Genomic DNA, 26,034 nt, shown 5'->3' with positions numbered 1-26,034 from the left:
CTAGGCTCTACACAGGGCAGAGCTGCGTCCACAGGGGTCCAGTGGCCCCAAATGTGGACGGTGACTCGAGGGGCCAACTCTGAAGGTGGAACAACAACAAAGGAGACCAGTGGAAACCAGCCCACGTCTTCACCCAGACTCTCCAAAAGTTCCCATCCCTCCTCCTTCTAGGCTCCATCCTTGGGGAGGAGCCAGGTCCAGTGTGATGAACCCGTCAGGGGCTGGGATCCATGCTATGAGACACCATGAGGTGCCCTGAGGACACCGCCCTAACTCTTTCCTTTTGCTGCCCTGGACCCCTATGAGGAGCATGGGCTCAATGACTTTCCACTGGTAACTCTCTTCCCCTCCAGTGCCAGACCTTCACACCTAAAGGCAGGGGTGCATCTCAAAATGTTTGGATCCACACTCCACGTAGTGGGGCTGCGTACCTATAAAACTGGCAACCAGCTTGCACAACTAACCCTCACTCCATGCCCTTTCCAGAGCCCCTTTTCATTATGATGCAATCCCCTCTTTAGGAACCCACACAAGTAATAGAAGGTGGATGTTTTGCTTTTGACAGAAGTCTCCACTAAGACTCTGTGGAGCCACCAGGGGGCGCGTGTCTCTGTTCCAGCTCTCATGTTGCTCAAGCTGTGGTGCTCTGGAGCCTGGCCAACCTATCCGCCTTTGCATTTCCTGTTAAAGATCTACTGCAGAGAGTCACTGTGGTGAGACTCGGTCTCTGGGTTGCGTCTGAAGGATATCTCGTTCTAGCCCCTGTAGCTCCCAGGTGAGTGGGTGTCATCCAGATTCCGTTTCTGTCTTACTGCTCTCCCCCGAACTTCCTGTGATTGTGCCCAACTGGGATGGACTCTGAAGCTCCTGGCAATCCCTAAGCAGTTATGATGCTTTTAGGCTTCTCAAGAGTGAGGCACCAATCCTGTGGCTGGGAGGTTTCTCTGCCTCCTAGCCTGTTGGGGACTGGGTGTAAGCTGACAAGGTCCTTACACCTGAAGGGGCTAGCAAGGCTGGGACCCTTACCCACACAGTTTTCCCAGACTTGTTTGGATGGCGGTTATCAGTAGAATGAGAGCAACCTTTGTAGAATGAGAACAGCCTTTCATGGCTTACCAAGAAGCCTGAAACTATTTACTGAGATTTGCTGTACCGAGAATTTGTCCTTCTGCTGTGTCTCTCCCTTAGAGATTAAGAGGAACAAAGAATACATTCCTCTTGACAGACCTCCTATTCAGTGTCTTGTGTATAAATAGCATTGTGTGGCTAATAAACTTGCTGCAGTTCCTCGAATGAGCTGCAGTCCTCCCGATCCTGCTTTCCTGTCTTTCTTTCTTTTCTCAATTCCCACCTCCCTGCCTCAGCCCGGCTCAACCTGTCAGGCTGGCCCTGACAAACTGGCGCCCGAGGTAGGGACGGAGGACTTGGGAAGCAGACGGTGAGGAACTCCTCCGGATAAAGAGTGCACTCGTTAAGGTAAGGGAGGAGAAATTTTTTGGTAGTCGGGAGTAAAGCATGGGACAGTTAGAATCTAGGGAAAATGCCCCTTATGGGCAAATGTTAAAGTCTATGCTCAACAGTAAAGGAACTAAGGTTAATGACAAGCAAGTAGAAAAAAATTTAAAATTCATTCCGGAGGTTTGTCCTTGGTTTCCTGAGGAAGGAACCGTTAACTTAGAAACGTGGCAGAAAGTTGGAGAACAAATGCGTGATCATTATAAAGCGCTTGGGCCAAGTAAGACCCCGGTTGATGCCTTCTCCTTATGGAATTTGATACGGGATTGTTCAGATCCCAGGCATGACCATAATCCACCGTCTCTTAAGCCAGAAAAAGAAGAGAAGAAGTGTGATAGCACAAAACAGGGGTCTAAAAAAGACAGTATATTAAAAAGGAATAATGTAACTTTTAAAGACAAATTAAATCCTCAAGATGAGAAGGATCTTGAGGAAGCTGCTGCTCTTTATCATGATGATGATACAGGTATTGTTCAGGCAAAAGAGGAGGAAGAATATTTTTCTGCTGGAACTGAAGAGGGTAGTGATATAGAGAATGTGTTAGAACACTTTTTAGAAGCATCAAAGCTTCTTGGCAAGAAAAGGAGAAGCCGCGGGGGGCCGTTCCCCCGCTCTCCGCTGTCTTGTGCAGCACCAGTTCCACTTTCCCTTCTCCAGATGGCTTTTCAGGAGGCACGAAAATGTGGTGAGGAATTGGACATTCACACCTTCCCCGTTATGGAACAGGTGAACCCTCACACGGGACAGTGTGAGCGTGCTTATGACCCGCTTCCTTTTAAAACCTTGAAGGAGTTAAAAACAGCCTGTGCTCAGTATGGGCCAGCCCAGCCCAGACAAATAATAGGGGCATTGTCTGTTTACCCTTCTGTCCTTGTGCTGTCTCAAGGCCAGCTGGCTGCACAGCACCCAGCCTGCCCCAGGGAGCAAAACGGATACAAGAGTTATTCCGAGCAAACCCCGGAAGTGCTGTGTTGGACCTTGGATCCATAGGGACCAGACATTCTGTCTGCCCTGGGTGTTGCCCTTGCCTACTGAAATAAACAAAATATTATTAGGTTTAGAACCTGGGGATGAGATTGTTCCTCCCACATGGAGAAGAAATGATGATTTCCTTGCATTTCCGATATAGTTGCAGCAAATGCCACCAGATCTACAACAATATCCCCAATATCCAAATGGTTAATACAAAAAAAAAAAAAAAAAAAGGCGGGGGGTGTTGGCAGGGAGAGCAGGGAGAGAGAGTTCTTTGTTAATTTTTACTTATCTGAACTATGCTGTACTCAAGGCCGTAAGCTGCTACGAAGCACAACAAGTTTTTCTCTGTCCTGTTTTGTTCTCTTTAACCTTTCCAATACTAAATTAGACTGATACAATATACTTGAAATTTCACAAGAATTGAATCAACCTGTGTTTTATCATAATGAGTCCTCTCAGTCGTGGGATCCTGCATGGGTCCTACGATGGGGGAGAGGGTAGGCTTATATTTCCACAGGTAAAGAAAAGTTCTGGGTTCCTGAAAAGCATCTTAAGCTGAGACATGGGAACCAAAAGGAAGTTCTACTTAAGTGACCTGACCAAGGATTTCTCCGAGATGATGGTGACGGTGCCTCCTATCCGCAAAGCTCTACGGTCAATGCAACATTCATCTGTACCAACTTGGGGACAGTTGAAGAAGCTGACAACGGAGGCCGAGGCCGTGGTCGTTTGCCAAGGAGCACAACGAACTGCTGAGACTTTGTTTCTAGTCATGCTGAGTTTGATTGGATTTGGGTCACCCCTAAGATATATAATGGTACTATGTGGCATTGGGATCGAGTTCGCAACCACCTGTTAGGAGTTTGGGATCAGACTAACTTTACTTTAGATATCAGTAGATTACATGGAGAGATTCAAGCTATTAATGATGCAGGTTCTGCTCTGTTGCCTCCTAGCGAAGTAGCACAGAATATTTTTAATGAAATTCAAAGCCTTATGTCCTTTCATGGATTACAGTCTTTTATTTGGTCTCTATTAACTGTTGTTATCCTTGCTCTCATTATTCTCTGTTTACTTCCAGTCTGCTCCCGAACCATCGGATCCAGCATCCGATCCCTGCAAATAGGACTACATGAACTTCGCCTAAAAAACAAAGAAGGGGGATCTGTTGGGGGCCAGATGTAAGCTGACAAGGTCCTTGCACCTGAAGGGGCTAGCAAGGCTGGGACCCTTACCCACACAGTTTTCCCAGACTTGTTTGGATGGCGGTTATCAGTAGAATGAGAGCAACCTTTGTAGAATGAGAACAGCCTTTCATGGCTTACCAAGAAGCCTGAAACTATTTACTGAGATTTGCTGTACCGAGAATTTGTCCTTCTGCTGTGTCTCTCCCTTAGAGATTAAGAGGAACAAAGAATACATTCCTCTTGACAGACCTCCTATTCAGTGTCTTGTGTATAAATAGCATTGTGTGGCTAATAAACTTGCTGCAGTTCCTCGAATGAGCTGCAGTCCTCCCGATCCTGCTTTCCTGTCTTTCTTTCTTTTCTCAATTCCCACCTCCCTGCCTCAGCCCGGCTCAACCTGTGCGGCTGGCCCTGACACTAGCCCTTGAGACTTTGTGGTTGAGGGAATGTGGTCACTAAGGAACAAAATCTCCATTTGCCTACAAGAAACTGCGATTTTCCCCTTAGCAGGGTTTGGTGTCAGGATTTGCATGCCCCTTGGCTCCCTGAGGGCTCCAGGCCTCCTTCCTCCTCCTTCCCTATCTTGGGAAAGTTTTGTAGCCGGATGTGCTGGCAGTCACCCCAGGGAGCAGGGACAGGCTGGTTTCTGCAGGGCCAGCAGGTCAAATCCTGCTGCCGCCTCCCACTATGAGGGACAAATACTCTCAGAACTGTACAGTAGCTCCCTGCAGACCAGAGTTACAGCTGAAGGTTGGTTTTGCCCCTGCCTGTCTCTGTCTCTTCTTCTGGCCAGCATATGTCCAGGCATCTGAGTCTCTAGTTTCTTCAAGGGAGCCTCTCCCCTCTGCCAGTGCCTCTACTCTTGCCTGCTCACCAGTCAGAACTGTGAAACTGTGGACGGTGAGGGAGGCTCCCAGAGCTTGGAACTGGCTTCTTCTGTCCCTGTCCCATGCTGCAGCCTCATTCCACCTGCTGGCCCACCCCTTTGTATGAAATGGTTTCCTTATCTCACCCTGAAGCCCCTCAGGGACAGTTGGTCTGGGCTCCAGTGTCCAGTCCTTTCTTTAGTCTCCCGAGGGGGCAATGGCTCCACCTCCCCATCATCACCCCGATACAAAGTGGACTGAGACCTTTGTGGTTACTGGGATTTACAACCTCCCTGATGGTGAAGTTAAGGACCCATACTTGGTCCCAGTTTAAGCGGATCTTTTCTACCTTCAGAGTCTGGGTCTGGATTCTGCACGTGTGGCTGGCAGGGGAGAGCCTCAGCACAGGGCAGAGGGCCAGGGCTGAGGGCAAGGCATCTTCGTGGAGTGAGAGGGTAGCCGTTAGACCTTCTTTCCTTAGGTCCTTCCTTTCCACCCTCCCAGGTGCCGGGAGAAGTTTCCCTGAGTGTGGCTGCCCCATTCCCTTCTTCTCCTCTTCTTTGCCTCTGAGGTAGTCAGACACCCTCCTGTCTCCTGAACACCTTTCTGCCCCTGAGAGTTTGTACATCAACAGGGGACATTATACGCCTTTCCCTCTCTTTGTAATCCAAAACTCAGTTTTCTAAGCAGAGCTCAGTTTTCTTAGGAGTGAATTCTATGTATAACCAAATGAGAAGAACCTCAGAGGCTCCGCCTGCTGCCAACGCCACACGGTAGTTGGAGCAGAGCTGGCTATTGTACTTACATCTGTCTTAATACAAAAAGCATCCTCTTTGTGAAACTCTCCAGTAGATCAGAGAGACTTGAGCAGGAAAAGGGGAAGAAGACAGTTCTGGACCATGAGACCATGATCATAGGAGGCTCCAATTTAGGGTAGGTTGATGGGGGAAAGAAGAGAGGAGGGAAAGTGGGAGGAGTGGAGAACCAAGATCAGGTGGTTGGGAAAACTATGCTCAGGCCCAGGGATTTCCTGAGCAATGCAATGTCACCTATTGGAAATGGTGTAAGTGTGCCAAAGATCATACAAATTGGGCAAGAGTCGATCATACTCATTAAACAAACATATAAATACTAAACTAGATGAACAGGAGAGACCTGAGGACTCCATGCCAGAGTTCCTGGAGCTGGTGTGCTAACTTATACCCTGTGCTCTCAGATCCTCCTGACTGAACACTGGCCACATTCTCACTTCACCCTTGCCTACCGCCTGTCCCGGGAAAGCCATGTGGCTGTACCTGGCAATCCTCGTGGGCCTGTACTACCTTCTGCGCTGGTACCGGGAGCGACAGGTGGTGAGCCACCTGCGAGACAAGTATGTCTTCATCACGGGCTGTGACTCGGGCTTCGGGAACCTGCTGGCCAGGCAGCTGGACCTACGAGGCTTGAGGGTGCTGGCTGCATGTCTGACAGAAAAGGGGGCCGAGCAGCTGAGGGGCAAGACGTCAGACAGGCTGGAGACGGTGATCCTGGATGTCACCAGCACAGAGAGCATCGCTGCGGCCACCCAGTGGGTGAAGGAGCGCACGGGGGACAGAGGTATCACACAGGTTTCTCAAGTCTGTTTCTTCTCTCCTGTCAAGGGAAGACCCCTTGCTACCTGGGGAAGATTCCCAACGTGATTTCTAGGACTTGAAATCCTACTAGCGCTCTTCACCTCACCCAGCATACCAGCTGAACCTCTTCTCGGTCCACTGCCCTAGCCTCTGACTTTGGAGCTCTGTAGCTTGGGGAGAGTTGGTGCTGATGAGAACTGGTCCCTGCAGAATTCTTGTCTATGGTTCTGAATTTCTAGATGCTGAGTGCCCCGGGGAGATGAGGGCCACGTTCTGGAGGCGGGTGGGGAAGGGGGCACTAGCCTGAAGCTTAAATGGGTGGCAACGCTGGAGCTGGGCTCCTGTTCTCAGCACATTAACATGTTCTTGTTGGTGAGTCTTAATCATCCGGTCAGGGAGTTGATGTCACCCATTTTCAGGTGACAACACTGAGATTTGAGGAGGGTCAGAAAGGAAAGTCAGAAATCTAATGTTTGTGTCCTCTCTCTCTCTTTTACTACAATTGTGCCTGTCACCTTAAGGGAAAAGAAAGAAAGAGAATGATTTCATTTATCTAAGAAATGTAAAACATGATCAATGTAGAGAATATGGAAAGCACAGGGATAGAGAAAACACACCCATAGTCTCACAACCTAGAAATAATGCTGTTAACATTTTGACATATATTGTATTTTGTCCATAGTTTGTGTCCTCTTCTGTGCATTAACAGAGGATGAGCCATTATACAACATAATGAAATTTCTTCAAAAACATTAATTTGAAAAATTTTTTAAATCAATTACAGTTGACATTATATTAGTTTCATGTGTACAACATAGTTGTTAGAAATTTATATGACTTATAAAGTGATCCCCCAACAAATCTAGTATTCACCTTGTACCGCACATAATTATTACAATAATATTGACCTATTCTCTATGCCAGCTGTGGGCAAACTACAGCCCACGGGCCGGATTCGGCCTGTTTGAAATGAATAAAACTAAAAAAAAAAAAAAAAAAAAAAAAAAAAAGACCGTACCCTTTTATGTAATGATGTTTACTTTGAATTTATATTAGTTCACACAAACACTCCATCCATGCTTTTGTTCCGGCCCTCCGGTCCAGTTTAAGAACCCATTGTGGCCCTCGAGTCAAAAAGTTTGCCCACCCCTGCTCTATGCTGTACTTTACTCTCTGTGACTATTTCATAAGTCGCCTTTGTACTTTTTTTTTTCTTTTAATCTTTATTGTTGAAAGTATTACATAGGTCCTCCTTTGTCCCCCATGAATCTCTTCCAGCCCGCTCCTGGCCCCCGCTTTACCCCAATCCCAGGTCCTCACCACCCCATTGTCTGTGTACACGGGTTATGCATATATGCATACAAGTTCATTGGTTGATCTCTTCCCACCCACCTTCCCCTGCCTTTGTACTTCTTAATCCCTTCACCTTTTTCACCCAATCACCCATGCCCCTCCCACCTGGCAATCATCAATTTGTTTTCTGTATTTATGAGTTTGTTTCTGTTTTGCTTGTTCATTTAAATTCCACATGTAAGTGAAATCACATGGTATTTGTTTTTCTCTGTCTGACTTATTTCACTTAGCTTATTTAATATTCTCTAGGTCCATCCATGCTGTCGAAACTGGTAAGATTTCCTTCTTTTGTAAGGCTGAGTAATACCTCATTATGTATGTACTACTTCATTGTCCAGTTGTCTATTGTGGCCACTTAGGCTGCTTCCATAACTTATTATGTAGCTACTGTAGCTAATGCTGCAATGAACATAGGGATGCATATATCTTTTCCAATTAGTGTTTTGGATTTTTTTTGGAGAAATACCCATTAGGGGGATTGCTGGGTTACATGGTAGTTCTATTTTTAATTTTTTGAGGAACCTCCATACTGTTTTTCATAGTGGCTACACCAGTTTGCAGTCCAACAACAGTGCACAGTGTTTCCTTTTTCTTCACATCCTTGCCAACATTTGTTGTTTGTTGATTTTTAGAGTATATTTTTATTGATTTCAGAGATGAAGGGAGAGAGAGAGATAGAAACAGCAATGATCAGAGAGAATCATTGATAAGCTGCCTCCTGCACGCCCCACACTGGGCATCAAGCCCACAACCTGGGCATGTGCCCTGACTGGGAATTGAACCATGACCTCCTGGTTCATAGGTCAACGATCAACCACTGAACTCCCCTTCTTTCCTCCTGCTGGGCTGTTTGTTGATTTTTTGATGATAGCTGTTCTGACAGATGTGAGGTGATATTCCACTTTGGTTTTAATTTGTTTTTCGGATAATTAGTGATGTTGACCACCTTTTCATATGTCTACTGGCCAGCTTTATGTCCTCCTTGGAGAAATATCTATCAGGTCCTCTGCCCATTTTTTAATCGGACTGTTTGTCTTTTTGGTGTTAAGATGAATTCCTATATATTTTGGATATTAACCCCTTACTGGATATGTCATTGGTGAATATCTTCTCCCATTCTGTAGGTTGTCTTTTCGTTTCTTTTATAGTTTCCTTTGCTGTGCAAAAACTTTTTAGTTTGATGTAGTCCCATTTGTTTATTTTTTTTCTTTTGTTTCCCTTCCCTGAGAAGACATATCCAAAAATTATTTCGAAGACCTGCGTCAAAGAGTTTACTCTCTATGTTTTTTTGGTAGGAGTTTTATGCTTTTGAGTCTGACATTTAAGTCTTTAATTCATTTATTCTTGTATTGGGTGCAAGAAAGTAGTCTTGTTTAATTTTTGAGCATGTGTTTGTTCAGATTTTCCAATACAATTTATTGAAGAGACTGTCTTTATCCCATTGTATATTCTTGCCTCCTTTGTCATAGATTTCTTGACCAATAGTTTTGGGTTTATTTCATGGCTCTCTATTCTATTCCATTGATCTATGTGTCTGTTTTCATGTCAGTACCGTGATTTTTAAAAAATTGAATTTATTGGGGTGACATTGGTTAATAAAATTATGTAAGTTTCAGATATACAATTCTACATACAGTACATCATCTGTATATTGCATTTGTATTTACCACTCCAAGTCAAGTCTTCCTCCATCACCAATTATGCCCTCTTTACTCTCTTCTATCTCCTGCCTTTCCCCTTCCTTCTGGCAATCACCATGCTGTTGTCTGTGTCCATGAGTCTTTCTTCTTTTTCTTTGCTTAATCCCTTCACCTTCTCACCCAGCTCCCAACCCCCTCCTCTCTGACACCTACTATGGACTTTTCTTAAAAATATATTTTTTAAATTAAATCTTTATTGTTCAGATTATTACAGTTGTTCCTCTTCCCCCCCCCCCCATAGCTCCCCTCCACCCGGTTCCCACCCCACCCTCTGCCCTTACCCCTCCCCCGCACTGTCCTCATCCATAGGTGTACGATTTTTGTCCAGTCTCTTCCTGCACCTCCCACACCCCTGTCTCCCCCAAGAATAGTCAGTCCACTCCCTTTCTATGCCCCTGAGTCTATTATATTCACCCGTTTATTCTGTTCATCAGATTATTTATTCACTTGATTTTTAGATTCACTTGTTGATAGATTTTTTATTTGTTGTTCATAATTTGTATCTTTACCTTTTTCTTCTTCTTCCTCTTCTTAAAAGATACCTTTCAGCGTTTCATATAATACTGATTTGGTGGTGATTAACTCCTTTTTAGCTTTTTCTTACCTGTGAAGCTCTTTATCTGACTTTCAATTCTGAATGATAGCTTTGCTGGGTAAAGTAATCTTGGTTGTAGGTTCTTGGTATTCATCACTTTGAATATTTCTTGCTACTCCCTTCTGGCCTGCAAAGTTTCTGTTGAGAAATCAGCTGACAGTCGTATGGGTACTCCCTTGTAGGTAACTGACTGTTTTTCTATTGCTGCTTTTAAGATTCTCTCTTTGTCTTTTGCTCTTAGCATTTTAATTATGATGTGGTTGGTGTTGTCCTCTTTAGATTCCTTTTGTTTGGGGTTCTCTGCACTTCCTGGACTTGTAAGTCTATTTCTTTCACCAGATAGGGGAAGTTTTCTGTCATTATTTCTTCAAAAAGGTTTTCAATATCTTGCTCTCTCTCTTCTTCTGGCACCCCCATAATTTGGATGTTGGTACATTTGAAGTTGTCCCAGAGGCTCCTTACACTATCTTCATATTTTTGAATTCTTTTTTTCTTTTTGTTTTTCCAGGTGGGTTTTTTTTCTTCTTCGTATTTCAAATCTTTGACTTGATTCTTGCGATCTTCTAGTCTGCTGTTGGAACTCTGTATAATATTCTTTTTTTTTTCATTGTTATTTTATTTTATTTTTTAAATATATTTTTATTAATTTCAGAGAGGTAGGGAGAGGGAGAGAATGATAGAAACATCAGTGATGAGAGAGAATCATTGATCAGCTCCCTCCCACATGCCTCCCACTGAGGACTGAGCCCACAACCAAGGCATGTGCCCCGACCGGGAATCAAACTGTGATCTCCTGGTTCATAGGTCGATGTTCAACCACTGAGCCATGCCGGCCAGGCCATTCAGGACTTTTTTATGTCCCTGAGGAACATTTTTTAAAATTGTTTTATTGCTTAAAGTATTACAAAGAGTATTTCATATGTCTCTTTTTTCCCCCCGCCCTTGACAATCCCCTGGCCACCCCTACCCTCCAGTGTCTTATGTCCATTGGTTATGCTTATATGCATGCATACAAGTCCTTCAGTTGATCTCTTACCCCCCCTTCCTGCCTCCCAACCCTCCCCGGCCTTCCCGCTGCAGTTTGACAGTCTGTTCAAGGCTGCTCTGCCTCTGTATCTATTTTTGTTCATAAGTTTATAATGGTCTTTATTATCCATGAATGAGTGAGATCATGTGGAATTTTTCCTTCATTGACTGGCTTATTTCATTTAGCATAATGCTCTCCAGTTCCATCCATGCCGTTGCAAATGGTAAGAGTTAAAAGAAGGAATGAAGGAAATGAAGGCAAAATACCACATGATCTCACTCATTCATGGGTAATAAAGACCATTATAAACTTATGAACAAAAATAGATACAGAGGCAGAGCAGCCTCGAACAGACTGTCAAATTGCAGCGGGAAGGCCTGGGGAGGGTTGGGGGGAATGAAGGAGGGTGTGGGTAAGAGATCAACTGAAGGACTTGTATGCATGCATATAAGCATAACCAATGGACATAAGACACTGGAGGGTAGGAGTGGCCAGGGGATTGTCAAGGGCGGGGGGAAAATAGGAGACATATGTAATACCCTTTGTAATACTTTAAGCAATAAAAAAAAAAAGAAAAAAAAGAAAGAGCACAGGGGGGAAAAAAAGAATTCCTTCTTTTTTACAGCAGCATTGTATTCTATTGTGTAGATGTACCACAGTTTTCTAATCCATTCATCTACTGATGGGCACTTAGGTTGTTTCCAGATCTTAGCTATGGTGAATAGTGCTGCTGTGAACATAGGGGTGCATATATCCTTTCTGATTGGTGTTTCTGGTTTCTTGGGATATATTCCTAGAAGTGGGATCACAGGGTCAAATGGGAGTTCCATTTTTAGTTTTTTGAGGAAACTCCATACTGTCTTCCATAGTGGCTGCACCAGTCTGCATTCCCACCAGCAGTGCACGAGTGTTCCTTCTTCTCCACATCCACTCCAGCACTTGTCGTTTGTTGATTTGTTGATGATAGCCAATCTGACAGGTGTGAGATGGTACCTCATTGTTGTTTTGATTTGCATTTCTCAGATGATTAGTGACTTTGAGCATATTTTCATATGTCTCTTGGCTTTCTGAATGTCCTCTTTGAAAAGTGTCTATATAGGTCCTTTGCCCATTTTTTGATTGAATTGTTTATCTTCCTTTTGTTAAGTTGTATGAGTTCCCTATAAATGTTGGAGATTAAGCCCTTATCGGTGATAACATTGGCAAATATATTTTCCCACGCAGTGGGTTTTCTTGTTGTTTTGTTGATGGTTTCTTTTGCTGTGCAGAAGCTTTTTATTTTGATGTAGTCCCATTTCTTTATTTTCTCTTTAGTTTCCAATGCCCTAGGACAGGGGTGGGCAAACTTTTTGACTCGAGGGCCACAGTGGGTTCTTAAACTGGACCGGAGGGCCGGAACAAAAGCATGGATGGAGTGTTTGTGTGAACTAATATAAATTCAAAGTAAACATCATTACATAAAAGGGTACGGTCTTCTTTTTTTTTTAGTTTTATTCATTTCAAACGGGCCGGATCCGGTCCGCGGGCCGTAGTTTGCCCAAGGCTGCCTTAGGAGCTGTATTGGTGAAGAAATTGCTTCAGCATATGTCTGAAATTTTGTTGCCTTTGGATTCTTCTAGTATTTTTATGGTTTCCCGTCATACATTTAAGTCCTTTATTCATTTTGAATTTATTTTTGTGGATGGTGTAAGTTGGTGGTCTAGTTTCATTTTTTTGCATGTATCTGTCCAGTTTTCCCAACACCATTTATTGAAGAGACTATCTTGAGTCCATTGCATGTTCTTGCCTTCTTTGTCAAATATTAATTGAGCATATTGTTTCGTTTTATGCCCAGATTTCAAGATCCCCAAGGAAACCACACCAGGGAACTAGCCAGTCCGATGCAAAAGCAGAGGGTCTCTTATACAAGCTCGCTTGGTCCCCTCCTTGCCTCCATTACTGGGTGCAAGAGAGAGCCCCGAATCCCAAGAGAACAAAGAATTTATAGGGCTTGGGGTCGGGGGTTGGGTCAGGGTGCAGCTAGGGTCTGGTTACACAAAGACAGGGCGGGTGGCCAGCATACTTTTGGCCTTGGGCTAGTTTCCCCCGCTTTCCCATTGGGTGAGATAAGGGCAGGCTGAGTAACTGATACACCCTGCAGCTTTTTCTTGGAAGAGGGGTTAAGGACACAGCCATCAGTCCTGCTCTGTCCTTTCATTCCCCCCTTGTCTTGGAACTTCCGTCTCAATCATGAGATGGACTGCATTTCTATTCCACCGTTGCTAGAGGCCCGTACTGGGCACACAGAATTATCAATTGAACTATTCTTATAAGCTTAACAAATGGTCTGGTGGAAGGGAAAGAAACCATTTTAGCTTTAAGAACTTCTATTGAAATAGGATTTTTCTTCTTAAAATTCCTCCATGGCTATTAAAAAGCCAAATCAAGATTAATTTATTTACTGTCCTGATGTTTGCATAAACACAACAAGAATGGTAACTGACTACCTTTGCTGGAATTTCATGGTTGAACCTTAATGTGCCCCATAGGGCCAGGAAGCCAAGCCATCCAGCTGCCATCAAGCCTGCCTGCAGTATCTGCTGAGTTAGGTGAATCCCTCACCTGTAGCAACTCCACCTGAGCCCACGCTCCAGGCTTTAAGGCCCATCTCAGTAGCCCTCCTACTTGTTGCAGCCCAGAGTGTGTGGGGGTTCTGCAGGGATGCAGAGGCATCTTTACTGCTCCCCTTCTACTCTTACCAACCGCCAGTGGTGGTAGGGCATGGGCCTGATGCTCCAGTGCCAGCCATCTTCAGGGCTCCCAAGCAGGATACCAGGCTTTCTTCATGGTCTTAGTGGCTTCAAGTCTTTAGAGTTCAGACAGGGCTCTTTAAAACATGATACTCCTGTCAAAGTTTTCCATTAATAAAACCACTATTAGGAATCAGTCTTATTGGATCTATGCAAAGAAACGTACTTATTTAGCATTGCCAGATTTCGGAGGAATTACATAAGGAGAAAAACATACTGATCTACTCTAAGATTTTCTGACTTTCTTTGCTAATTCCTTTTCATGGATTTAAAACAAAACAGTAATTGTTGGTATAAACCTTCTTTCTATGCATAACCATGCCTCAGACCTTCTAGTCTAAACAGGCTTTTTCCAGCTTTACTACCCCTGACATGGGCATGGTGACTCAGGCCTGCAAGACAGTATTACAGGCTGTCAACTGTTAGCTATCTCTCAACAGAGACCAAAAACTGATGGGCACCCTTCCCTGCCCAGTTGGGCACCTGCCCTCTTGGCAGCTAGACACCCTTTACTTTTGGGGGTCACCCCACACAGCTCCCTTCCAGGACAGCCAACATACATTCAAACCTGCAAAAGAATCAAAGGTTAATATAACATATCAATACAATGAAACATAATATTGGCATCATGGCCGCTTCAGGTAGCCAAATCTTCTACTAAACATGTGATCTTATAAATGGTCCTTGTCTCTTTGGAGCCATGTCCATGAAGATGCAGGCATTATCTAAGTGTATTACACAGTATTGTGGGGGCTCCTGGTGACAGGAGCAATCTCGAGTCATGTTACCGGAATCAGGCAGGTCAAGCACTCCGTAGCTTGAGCTTGAGCGGGTTGCGTTGATCTCGATCGATCGATGCTCCATTTGGTGATGAAGTCTTTCCGGATGGACCCAGGTCGCGACGCCGTCTACCTTGAGAGCAGTGGGGGTCTTCAGCACCACAGTGTAGGGACCCTTCCAACGTGGCTCTAGGGTCTCCCGGTGGTGCCTTCTGACATAGACCCAATCTCCTGGTCTGTGCTGATGAGGAGTTGGGGTTGGGCTGGTCTCATAGATGGCACAGAGGCGCAGCCAAATGTCCTCGTGCGCCCTCTGGAGCCCTCTCAAGGAAAGAGATTGTTAAAGAAAAGCCACCCAGTCCTCGCCAGTCTCTGAGTCAGATTCCTCCTCTCTTGGAGAACTTCAAAGTCCTGATGGCTTCTAGGTAACCCTGTTTATCAGTTACAGTGCTCTGCTTTTTTGTCTTTCTACCAGTTCCCTTTGTGGCAGAGCAGCAACGAGGCCTCTTTCAAGGGAGTGCGCTAGAAGTGGGTATCAGCCCCTCCTTAGCTAGCAGCAACAGGTACCAAACTCTTTCAGTACATTTGACCAGCTTCATTCCCGCCCACCTTTACAGATTCTAAGGCCCATTGTTTTCCTTTAACCAGCAAGCTAAATGACACTGGTCTGTATTATTTAATTCAGCACAGGCAGGGGGAAGGGCCCATGAAATCTCTGCCCTGAGGAACTGTGAGCCCCACCCTTAAATGTCGCAATCAGACTAGAAAAGTCACAAATATCTTTTAAATCTACCCCAGAATTCCAAAATCCCAACCTAGCACAGAATATATTTCCACACTTACATGAACAAATACAGTCTTGGGATCTTGAGCAGGTAACAGGAACACCGCCCAAGTCCCCTGATGGGGGCCTGACAGGAACAGATGTGGGGGACTCCCTTTCCCATGTCCCAGGACGGGATTCTTGACCTATGTCTTATCCAGATAGAAATGGTACTCATATTGAACAAGGAAATCAAGACTAAATAGACACGATAACTAGATACATTCCCCATTAAGAACTTTGAGGTACATGCCACATTTATACCACAAAATACCAACAAATCAGTTTCAGTTGTGTCAAGATACAGAACAAGTCCCTGAACAGAGGCGGTAGAAAACTGCCTAGGAATGCTTCTTTTCTATCTTTCTAAAAGATAGGCCAGATTCGAACCCTTAGCCAGTCCGAGTTTTGACTTCCCTCCGGAAGTCCCAGAGACGGTGAATACCATCTAGAAGCCATTCCTCCAGATACAGGACAAGTCCCTTAGAGATTCTTGATAATCTACATCAGTAATCCATTTATACAATCCCCTAAAAGTTAAAGAGGAAGGAAAGAACCATTCAATGTCCTTCAAGATGATTAAACACATTGGATCCTCTGACGTTTCAGGGGTACCAAGGAAGGAAAAGTTAGGCCATGTCCAGCCCTTCTCACAATCCATCATTAGTGACCAGTCCCAGCTCACTGGTATATTATCCATTTAACATTTCTTTTTTTCCTCCTATCACACCAAGGCCATGCTTTCCAGGTAGCTAGAACTCTTAGCCTTAATTCTTAGGTGATTAGCAATACATTTTAAGAGACACAGAAATTTCACTAGTTAAGCAGAGACAGCATGCAGTTTAAACCACAGCTTTGGGTAAACACATTATCTAGAACGTAGGTTAAACTTAGGCATATATTAGCTGTTTATACCTTTTATAATCATTTTAAAGAATATCAATTAAATTTAAACTGGTCCTTGCATCAAAAATCTTCAGTTGAGGTCACAAAATCAATCCTCTCTTCTCAATCAGATCAATAAGCAAAGGCATTTTCAATTAATAGATTAACTTCTATCATTTAGACTTCATACTAGGCATATTTAGATCAACATTTCAGTATTATAAATTTTAATGCTTTTAGATGATTTGAACTTAAAAGTTTTAAGTTTCCAGCCAATAAGCCTGGCATAGCTGCTAAATTTCAAAATGGTCACAATTTTTCTGCTGGGGAAGTCATACCTATTCATATGTAAACTTGACTATCAACTTCCTGGTGGTACTTGCCTCAGGGTGGGAAATTTCAAAAGAGCTACTTTAAATGGCCTTGGGAAACCAGCCTGTATTTCTTTTTCAGGTTCATCTTCGCCATTTTTAAGGCCAAAACAGTCTCGAGTTTTTATTCTGTACACAGCAAAAAGTCAAGTTCAGCTCAAAACTATGTGCACTCGTTTTTTAAACTGGCCTTTTCCCTTTACATGTGCACAAAAATCCCGGATGCATTTATAAATTTGTAAAAGCTTTTCAATTACAAGAAGGATTTTAATTTTAGAATACTTGGGGAGGGGGTGACCTGTTTCCACAGACCCTCACTCAGGTGGCCGCCCGACCGCCACACAAAGGAGGGGGGAGAGCAGTCCCCCTCCCTCCACATTCAGACACTTTCACCAGACATTCATTCATAGTTTAAACAATCCATTCAATTTTTAACAACTTCCCAACTCCTGAGGGAGCTCTACAGCCTCCCCCAAGCTTCTTGAAATGATCCATCACAATACCCAAAGGAGCAGTCTGAGTCATCCAGCAAGTCCACAAAATAAAACGGAAACACAAACAACTAAAGGGCCCAAAAAGTACAGCCTTCCAACTCCATGGAAGCAAAAACCGAAAGCTAGACGATGGCTGCGCGCCAACCAGCAGGAGCGACCCGCCTTTTCTCAGATTGAGGGGTTCCTACAGACCTTCCGACTCCGCGGAAGCAAAATTTCCCCTCTTCAGATGGAGTATCGAGGCGTCCCCCGACTCCTCCGCCCGTCCCAGATTAAGGGGGTTTCTACAGACCTTCCGACTCCGCGGAAGGAAAGCTATACCCCTCCAGATGGAGGATCGAGGCGTCCCCCGACTCCTCCCGCCCTTGATCCCCTAGATCATGCGGGCGATTACGATTACAGATTTCAGAAATGAGCTCACACAGGATAGATACAAAACATACAACGACACACAAACACCTACCGTGGTCAGTCAGGCCCTCCGGACTGGGGGTCCCTCGATGGTGTTGGGGATCTCGGACGAGCCCCCAAAATGTTATGCCCAGATTTCAAGATCCCCAAGGAAACCACACCAGGGAACTAGCCAGTCCGATGCAAAAGCAGAGGGTCTCTTATACAAGTTCGCTTGGTCCCCCCCTTGCCTCCATTACTGGGTGCAAGAGAGAGCCCAAAATCCCAAGAGAACAAAGAATTTATAGGACTTGGGGTCGGGGGTTGGGGCAGGGTGCAGCTAGGATCTGGTTACACAAAGATGGGGGGGTGACCAGCATACTTTTGGCCTTGGGCTAGTTTCCCCTGCTTTCCCATTGGCCGAGATAAGGGCAGGCTGAGTAACTGATACACCCTGCGGCTTTTTCTTGGAAGAGGGGTTAAGGACACAGCCATCAGTCCTGCTATGTCCTTTCAATTTGGGTCAATTTCTGGGCTCTCTATTTTATTCCATTGATCTATATGGCTGTTCTTGTGCCAGTACCAGGTAGTTTTGAGAACAGTGGCTTTGTAATACAGCTTGATATCTGGTATTGAGATCCCACCTACTTTGTTCTTTCTCAGGATCACTGCAGCAATTCAGGGTCTCTTTTTATTCCAGATGAATTTTTGGAGAGTTTGTTCTAGGTCTGTGAAATATGCCGTTGGTATTTTAATGGTAAGTGCGTTGAATTTATAGATTGCTTTGGGTAGTATTGTCATTTTAATGATGTTGATTCTACCAATCCAAGAACATGGTATGCTCTTCCATCTGTTTATGTCTTCCTCTATCTCTTTTTTCAATGTCCTGTAGTTTTCTGAGTAGAGGTCTTTTACCTCTTTAGTTAAGTTTATTCCTAGGTATCTTAATTTTTTTGGTGCAATGGTAAATGGGATTGTTTTTTTAGTCCCTCTTTCTGTAAGTTCACTATTGGTGTATAGAAATGCCATACATTTTTTGGCGTTAATTTTGTATCCTGCTACATTGCCAAATTCATTTATTAAGTCTAATAGTTTTTGATGGAGTCTTTAGGGTTTTTTATATATATGTCATCTGCAAATAAGGACAGTTTTACTTCTTTTTTTCAAATTTGGATGCCTTTTATTTCTTCTTTTTGTCTAATTGCAATGGCTAATACTTCCAGTACTATGTCGCACAGGAGTAGTGTGAAGGGGCATCCCTGTCTTGTTCCTGTTCTTAGGGGAAATGGTTTTAGCTTTTGTCCATTGAGTATGATGTTGGCTGTGGGTTTGTCATATATGGCTCTTATTATGTTTAGGTATGATCCTTCTATTCCAACCTTGCTGAGAGTTTTTATCAAAAATGGGTGTTGGATTTTGTCAAATGCTTTTTCTGCATCAATTGATATGACTATGTGGTTTTTTTCTTTCAATTTGTTTATGTGGTGTATCACGTTTATTGATTTGCAGATATTGTACCATCCTTGCATCCCTGGGATAAATCCTACTTGGTCATGGTGTATGATTTTTCTGATGTACTGCTGGATCCGATTTGCTAAGATTGTATAATATTCTTTATTTCAGTCAGTGTATGCTTAATTTCTAGTTGGTCCTTTTTCATAACCTTGAGGGTCTCATTAGATTTCTTGAGGGTCTCACTCAATTTATCGGTGGTTTCTAGAAAATTCTTGAAAAACCTTATAAGTGTGGTTTTGAGCTCTATATCCAGTAGTTTGCTTTCCTCCATTTCTGTCATTTGTGACCTGTTTCTTTGTCTTCGCATTTTGGCTGCTTCCCTGTGTCGATAGAGTGGCTTTGTGTGCTAGGTGTCCTACAGGGCCCAGTGGCTCAGCCTCCCCAATTACCGGAGGTGGACACTCTTGGTGCACCCCTTTGTGGGCTTTGTGCACAGTCTTGTTGTAGTTAATTCTTGATTGTTGTAGGATCACTGGGAGGAATTGACCTCCAGGCCAATTGGCTGTGAGAATGGGCTGTGTCTGCATTTGGAGAACTTCTGTGCTGGAGTCACCCTTCTGGGGAAAGACTTGCTTCAGTGGGGCTTTGGTGCTCACTGAGTCTGCCCCCTGAGTGTGTCCCTTAAGGATCTGAGGAGTTGTAATCTGGATGGTCCCACTGTGACCACTGGGTACATTGGCTCTTGGATCTCTAAGGAGGTGCTAATTTAGCCTCTGCCAGAGACTACCCAGCAGGAGCCCAGCTGTGAAGCAATACAAGCTGCTGTGGGGCTTTGGGCCTTCTTTTGGATTTCTGGGTTTCTCTGACCCAGCTGCAGTTTGTTAGGTAATTTTCAGATTGCAAAGGGCCAGGCCTTTCATATGCAAAAGCCTCTGTGTACAGCTTGGGTGGGGCGGGGTCTCAGGGGATCAACAGGGTGAAGCAAGCAGCTATGGCTTATCCTCAGTCCTACCCTAAGGGCCCCGCATCTCAGTGTCCCAGTAATCGCTGCAAGCACCTCTGAGAGAAAGCCGCCCTCGAGTTTCGACAGATGCCAGACACTCCAGTTTCTCCCTGTATGAGTCTGGGTCCCCAGAGACTCACCTGGAACTGGAGTTCAGAGCAACTGGGAGCTTGAGACTCCCTCCCGATTGAAAAAGACAACCGTGTCCTCAGCTGCTAGCCCTTTCCATGTGTGCCTCGTCCTCAGCTGCCAGCCCTTTCCACGTGTGCCTCCATACCTCTGCACTTTACTTCCACACCGCAGCTCCTCTGAGTATCAGTGTGCTTTTCTCTTTCCTTCTAGTTGTAGAATTTCCACTCAGCCAGCCTTCCTGTGGTCTGGATGATGTTCGTTTTGTCTTTTACTTTTATTTTATTTTATTTTTTTAAATATATTTTATTGATTTTTTACAGAGAGGAAGGGAGAGAGATAGAGAGTTAGAAACATCGATGAGAGAGAAACATCGATCAGCTGCCTCCTGCACATCTCCTACTGGGGATATGCCCGCAACCCAGGTACATGCCCTTCACCGGAATCGAACCTGGAACCCTTCAGTACGCAGGCCGATGCTCTATCCACTGAGCCAAACCGGTTTCGGCAAGTTCCATTTTTGAAGTTGTTGTGCAAGGCAGCAATTTCCGGTGTTTACCTAGGCCACCATCTTGGTTCTCTCTACTATGTTCTTTTGCTTATTATAATCCTGTAGTATTGTTTGTTAATGGATAGCATGGTACCTCCCAAATTGTTCTTTCTTTTTTTTTTTTAATTAAATCTTTATTGTTCAGATTATTACATTTGTTCCTCTTTTTTTCCCCCCATAACTCCCCTCCTCCCAGCTCCTGCCCCACCCTCCGCCCTCACTCCCCACCCACTGTCCTCATCCATAGGTGCACGATTTTTGTCCAGTCTCTTTCTGCATCTCCCACACCCCTTTCCCCCCCAAGAATAGTCAGTCCATTCCCTTTCTATGTCCCTGATTCTATTATGATCTCCAGATTAGTTATTCACTTGATTCTTAGATTCACTTGTTGATAGATGCATATTTGTTGTTCATAATTTGTATCTTTACCTTTTTTTTCTTCTTCCTCTTCTTAAAGGATACCTTTCAGCATTTCATATAATCCTGGTTTGGTGGTGATGAACTCCTTTAGCTTTTCCTTATCTGTGAAGCTCTTTATCTGACCTTCAATTCTGAATGATAGCTTTGCTGGATAAAGTAATCTTGGTTGTAGGTTCTTGGTATTCATCACTTTGAATATTTCTTGCCATTCCCTTCTGGCCTGCAAAGTTTCTGTTGAGAAATCAGCTGACAGTCGTATGGGTATTCCCTTGTAGGTAACTGGTTTTCTTTCTCTTGCTGCTTTTAAGATTCTCTCTTTGTCTTTTGCTCTTGGCATTTTAATTATGATGTGTCTTGGTGTGGTCCTCTTTGGATTCCTTTTGTTTGGGGTTTTCTGCGCTTCCTGGACCTGTAGGTCTGTTTCTTTCACCAGGTGGGGGAAGTTTTCTGTCATTATTTCTTTAAATAGGTTTTCAATATCTTGCTCTCTCTCATCTTCTGGCACCCCTATAATTCTGATGTTGGTGCGCTTGAAGCTGTCCCAGAGGCTCCTTACACTATCTTTGTATTTTCGGATTCTTTTTTCATTTTGCTTTTCCAGTTGGGTGTTTTTTGCTTCTTCGCATTTCGAATCTTTGACTTGATTCTTGCGCTCCTCTGGTCTGCTGTTGGGTGTCTGTATAATATTCTTGATTTCAGTCAGTGTATGCTTAATTTCTAGTTGGTTCTTTATCACAACATCGAGGGTCTCATTAGATTTCTTGAGGATCTCACTACATTTATCGGCGGTCTCACCAGTCTTTTCGAGGGCCTTACTAAGTTTATTGGCAGGTTCTAGACAGTCGTTAAGAGACCTTAAAAGTGTGGTTCTGAACTCAATATCCTCCATTGACAGTTTTGTCCTGTTTCTTTGTCTCCGCATTTTTTATGCTTTCTTGGTACACCCCCTAGTGGTCTTTGTGCACAATCTTGTTGACTTTAAGCCTTGATTGATGTCAGCAATACCGGGGGTGATTTGACCTCCAGGCTAACTGGCTATGAGAGTCCGCTGTGTCTGCAGTGGGAGGGCTTCTGTGCTGGATCTCTAGGGCGGTGCTAATCTAGCCTTTGCCTGAGGCTATCCGGCAAATGGTTCTGTGCAGGGCTTGGGCGGGGCGGGTCCCCGGGGATCTACAGGGCGGGCGGAGCGAGCAGTTTTGGCTGCTCTCAGTTCCTTCCCCAGGGGCTCTTCCTCTCAGAGTCCCAGCAATGGCTGCAAACCTCGGAGAGAAAGCTGCCTTCGAGTTCCGACCGAAGTCAGACAGTCCCGCTTCTCCCGTTTGAGTCTGGGTCCCCAGAGACTCGCCCGGATCTGGAGCTCAGAGTCTGAAACTCCCTCCCGATTGAAAACAACAACCGCGCCCTCCGCTGCCAGCCCGCTCCCCTTGCGCACTCCGCACCTGAGTATTTCACTTCAGCACTGCGCCTCCTCTGAGTCTGGGTATGATATTCTCTTTCCTCCTAGTTGTAGAATTTCCACTCAGCCAGCCTTCCTGTGGTTCTGGATGATGTCCGTTGTGTCCTTTAGTTATATCTCTGAAGTGGTTGTTCGAGGGCAGCAATCTCCGGTGTTAACATATGCCGCCATCTTGGTTTCCCCAAATTGTTCTTTCTCACGATTGCTTTCGGTAGTCAGGGTCTTTTGTGGTTCCATATACATTTTAGTACTATTTTTAGTTCTGTGAAAATGCCAATGGTATTTTGATAGGGATTGCATTATATCTATAGATTGATTTCAATAGTATGGACATTTTAACAAGGGTAATTATTACTATATATTAGCATGGTATATGCTTCTATATAGTTGTATCTTCTTCAATTTCTTTCTTCAATGCTTATAATTTTCTGAGTACAGGTCTTTTACTTCTTTGATTAAATTGATTCCTAGGATTTGGTGTGCTTTTTAAAAATGAAATTTTGAATGAGATTGTTTTCTTAATTTCCCTTTCTGATGGTTCATTATTGTTATGTAAAAATGCAACCAAACCCTGGCCTTGTAACTCAGTTGATTGGAGCAACATCCCATGCCCAAGAAGGTTTCAGGTTCAATCCCTAGTCTGGGCAGGTATGGAAGGCAACCAATCAATGTTCTCTCTCACATCTCTCTCTCTCTCTCTCTCTTCCCCCCTTCCTTTCTTTAAAATCAATAAGCAGCCCTGGCTGGTTTTTCTCAGTGGATAGAGCATTGACCTGTGGACTGAAGGGTCCCAGGTTCGATATTGGTCAAGGGCACATGCCTGGGTTGTGGGCTCGATCCCCAGTAGGAGGTGTGCAGGAGGCAGCCTATCGATGATTCTCTCTCATCATTGATGTTTCTATCTCTCTCTCTTCCTCTCCCTTCTTCTCTGAAATCAATAAAAATATATTCAAAATAAAATAAAATCAATAAGCATATTCTCAGGTGAGGATTTAAAAAACATGCAACCAATTTCTGAATATTAGTTTTTTATCATGCTACTTTTACTGAGTTCATTTATCAGTTCTAATAGTTTCTTTGTGGACTCTTTAAAGTTCTCTCTATATAGTATCATGTCGTATGCTCTCTTTCCTATTGGATGCCTTTTATTTCTCCTCTTGTCTGATTGCTGTGGCTAGGACTTCCACAACTGTGTTGAATAGAAGTGGTGAAAGTGGACACCCTTGTTTTGTTCCTGATCTTAACACATTGAAGGCCAGTAGTTTTATTGCTAGCTTTACCCAGTGGCCAGATAAGTTTCTATTGAACAAGTACAAAAAACGTTTTACATAAATGTTAAAGGCACGCTTTAAAATTAAATACCCATTGCATTTTGAAGTTATTTACATGTTTTTACAAGCAAATATCTTTTTAAAGTATGATACTTTGTAAAACACTGTGTAATATGAAGTGGAACTAAACAAAGCTGGCAAATGTAACGCGTTTCTCTTCTCTTACTGCAATTTTGCATACTCTGCAAACTTCAGTGGGATATTTCTTTTTATCTGAAGATGGAATTTGCACGGGGATGTGCTGCTTCATGTTGCCTGATAATCTTTGCGGGTGATCTTTCTGAAGAGCTCTCATACTTCTAACATTTGATGGATTAGGATTGCTAAATTCTGGATCTGCTGCCTTATCTACTTTGGATGAGATCCACTCTGTTGCTACAGTTAAAAGAAAGTCTCTGTATCTTACTTGCCTTTCTGGATTGAGCAGTTGATAAATCCTGAATGAATGGAATAGTCCACAATTAAACAGGTAAAGCACTACTTTCTTCGTCCATTTTCTTGTTTTTCTAAGGATACTATATGTTGAAAGATATTAGTCAGCAAGATCAACACCTTGCATATAGTTATTATACTGCACAATGGAACCTGGCTTCTTTATTTCCTCTCCAGTATGCCGATTTGTCTTTTCTGTTTTACAAGAGGAAGCATCATGGATAGTTGAAGTAATTCCAACTTCTCTTTTATCTTTCCAAATCAATAATAATAAAACCTCACCTTTTCTTCAAAAGACTATTTCAACTCTTTTAAGCGTAGATGCTTCATCTTTCAAACATCTTGGCAAGCCTCTATTTGTTCGAATTGTTCCACAAACTCTTGCTTTATGTAGTAATAAAGTTTCTGCAATTGAAACGCTATTGTAATAGTTATCTTGGTATATGTGATGCCCCAATTCCAGATATGGCTGAAGTAGTGACAGAATAGAGTCATTCAATTGTTTTCCTTCACCTGTGTAAATTTCCATATTGCAAATATACCCAGTGTTGCTCTCACATATCATTCTTACAGGTAAACCATGTTTAATAATTTTAGCTGAGTTGTAAGTTCGAAATAGAAGACGTCCCCTCCAGGGAATCATGCCTTCATCTAATGATAATTCTCGCATAGGTTTATATATTGTTTGAAATTTACTAGTAAAGTGGTCGAGTACAGGATGAATTTTAAATAGCCTGGATGAAGACTTAGTCATGTTTCCATTGTCATTGAAATGCCAATAAGTCCAGATTTGTTCAAAACAATTTTGACTCGTCTGAGGAAATATTGGAACAGCTAGAACTGGATTTGTAGACCAATATTCTTTCCAAGTATCCTTTCGAGTACGCCCCAATAGCACTACAAGTCCTAAAAAATTTTTCATACCTGTTGGAGTAACAGGAGACCACTTTATTGCTTTCAGAATTTTGTGCTTTCCTAAAGTTTGGTTATAATATATGTTCGATCGATGACAAAATAGTTCAAACAGATTGTCGTCAAAAATCAAGTTGGTGACTTCAATGATGTTCTTAGAATCAGACGGTATAACTGTAGCCCTAGAATTACCTTCAAATTTTTCCAAATTGGGTTGAAAGTTCTCTGTTGACCAATCATTATCTCGGCAATCAAGATGCAATTTACACTCAAAATCTTGTGTGGAATTGTTCAAATTTTCAGGTTCAGAATCACTTGAAATTACTATTTTTCGCCTTTTGAAGGAATAACCATATCACTGCCACTGTCAAAGCTTTCATCACTTTCACTTGGAATGTCTGATAAATTGTCAGCAAATATACCCAGAACTTCATCATGTTCTTTCTCACTATCCATGGTTGCTGAATATCAAACTGATATAAAAACCAGTTATTTTTATTACTAATGACAAAAGACTGATTACTTTTAATTCCTTTTGTAATTTTTAACTTCAGCGAATGCATTTTGCATTACTGTCTTTCTCTAAATGACAATGAAAAGCTGAGAATTCTCGTGATTGGCCACAAGCCTGAGAACAGAAAAAAAATGAGAATTCTTGTGATCCGTCCACAATGTATTAATGAAAACAAAAGTTTTAATAATTGAGAATATGCTATCTTTCTGAGTAACATTTACTAAAGCACTGTCTTATGATATGATATGTAATTGTTTCCTATATTTTATTCAACATAAATGATGTATTGGGAAAAATTTTTCCCCCAAAATCTCTATAACTATGTGCATGGATTTGGTTCTTAGAAGGGAAATACATGGTAGAAAAATATGACCCCTACAAGGGCAGAGTATGGCTGAGCAGACCCAGGGACTCAACTCTCTGGGTCAGTATTTACAGATTCCATCATCAGCTCTTGCCCTGTGTCCTAC

At 43.3% G+C, this 26,034-nt stretch overlaps 1 protein-coding gene across 4 annotated transcripts in view; it reads left to right on the top strand.

Annotated features, from left to right (window-relative positions):
* Positions 1–26,034, top strand: part of LOC132227784 (retinol dehydrogenase 16-like) — a 41,977-nt gene that overhangs the window by 13,222 nt on the left and 2,721 nt on the right. For 2 of the 4 annotated variants that reach the window (XM_059683298.1, XM_059683300.1), the window contains exons 1-2: positions 648–775; positions 5,760–6,139. In XM_059683298.1, the coding sequence (XP_059539281.1) occupies positions 5,827–6,139 (313 nt within the window). In that variant the 5' untranslated portion in view covers positions 648–775; positions 5,760–5,826. Of the gene's footprint in view, positions 1–647; positions 776–5,759; positions 6,140–26,034 lie in introns of those variants that run through there. The other 2 variants (XM_059683299.1, XM_059683301.1) reach the window with 2 other exon arrangements.

The sequence above is a fragment of the Myotis daubentonii genome, chromosome 2 (assembly GCF_963259705.1).
Source record: "Myotis daubentonii chromosome 2, mMyoDau2.1, whole genome shotgun sequence".
In the NCBI taxonomy this organism is placed as follows: domain Eukaryota; kingdom Metazoa; phylum Chordata; class Mammalia; order Chiroptera; family Vespertilionidae; genus Myotis; species Myotis daubentonii.
Note: the sequence above shows the minus strand (reverse complement) of the source record. Positions and strands in the feature narration are given on the sequence as shown.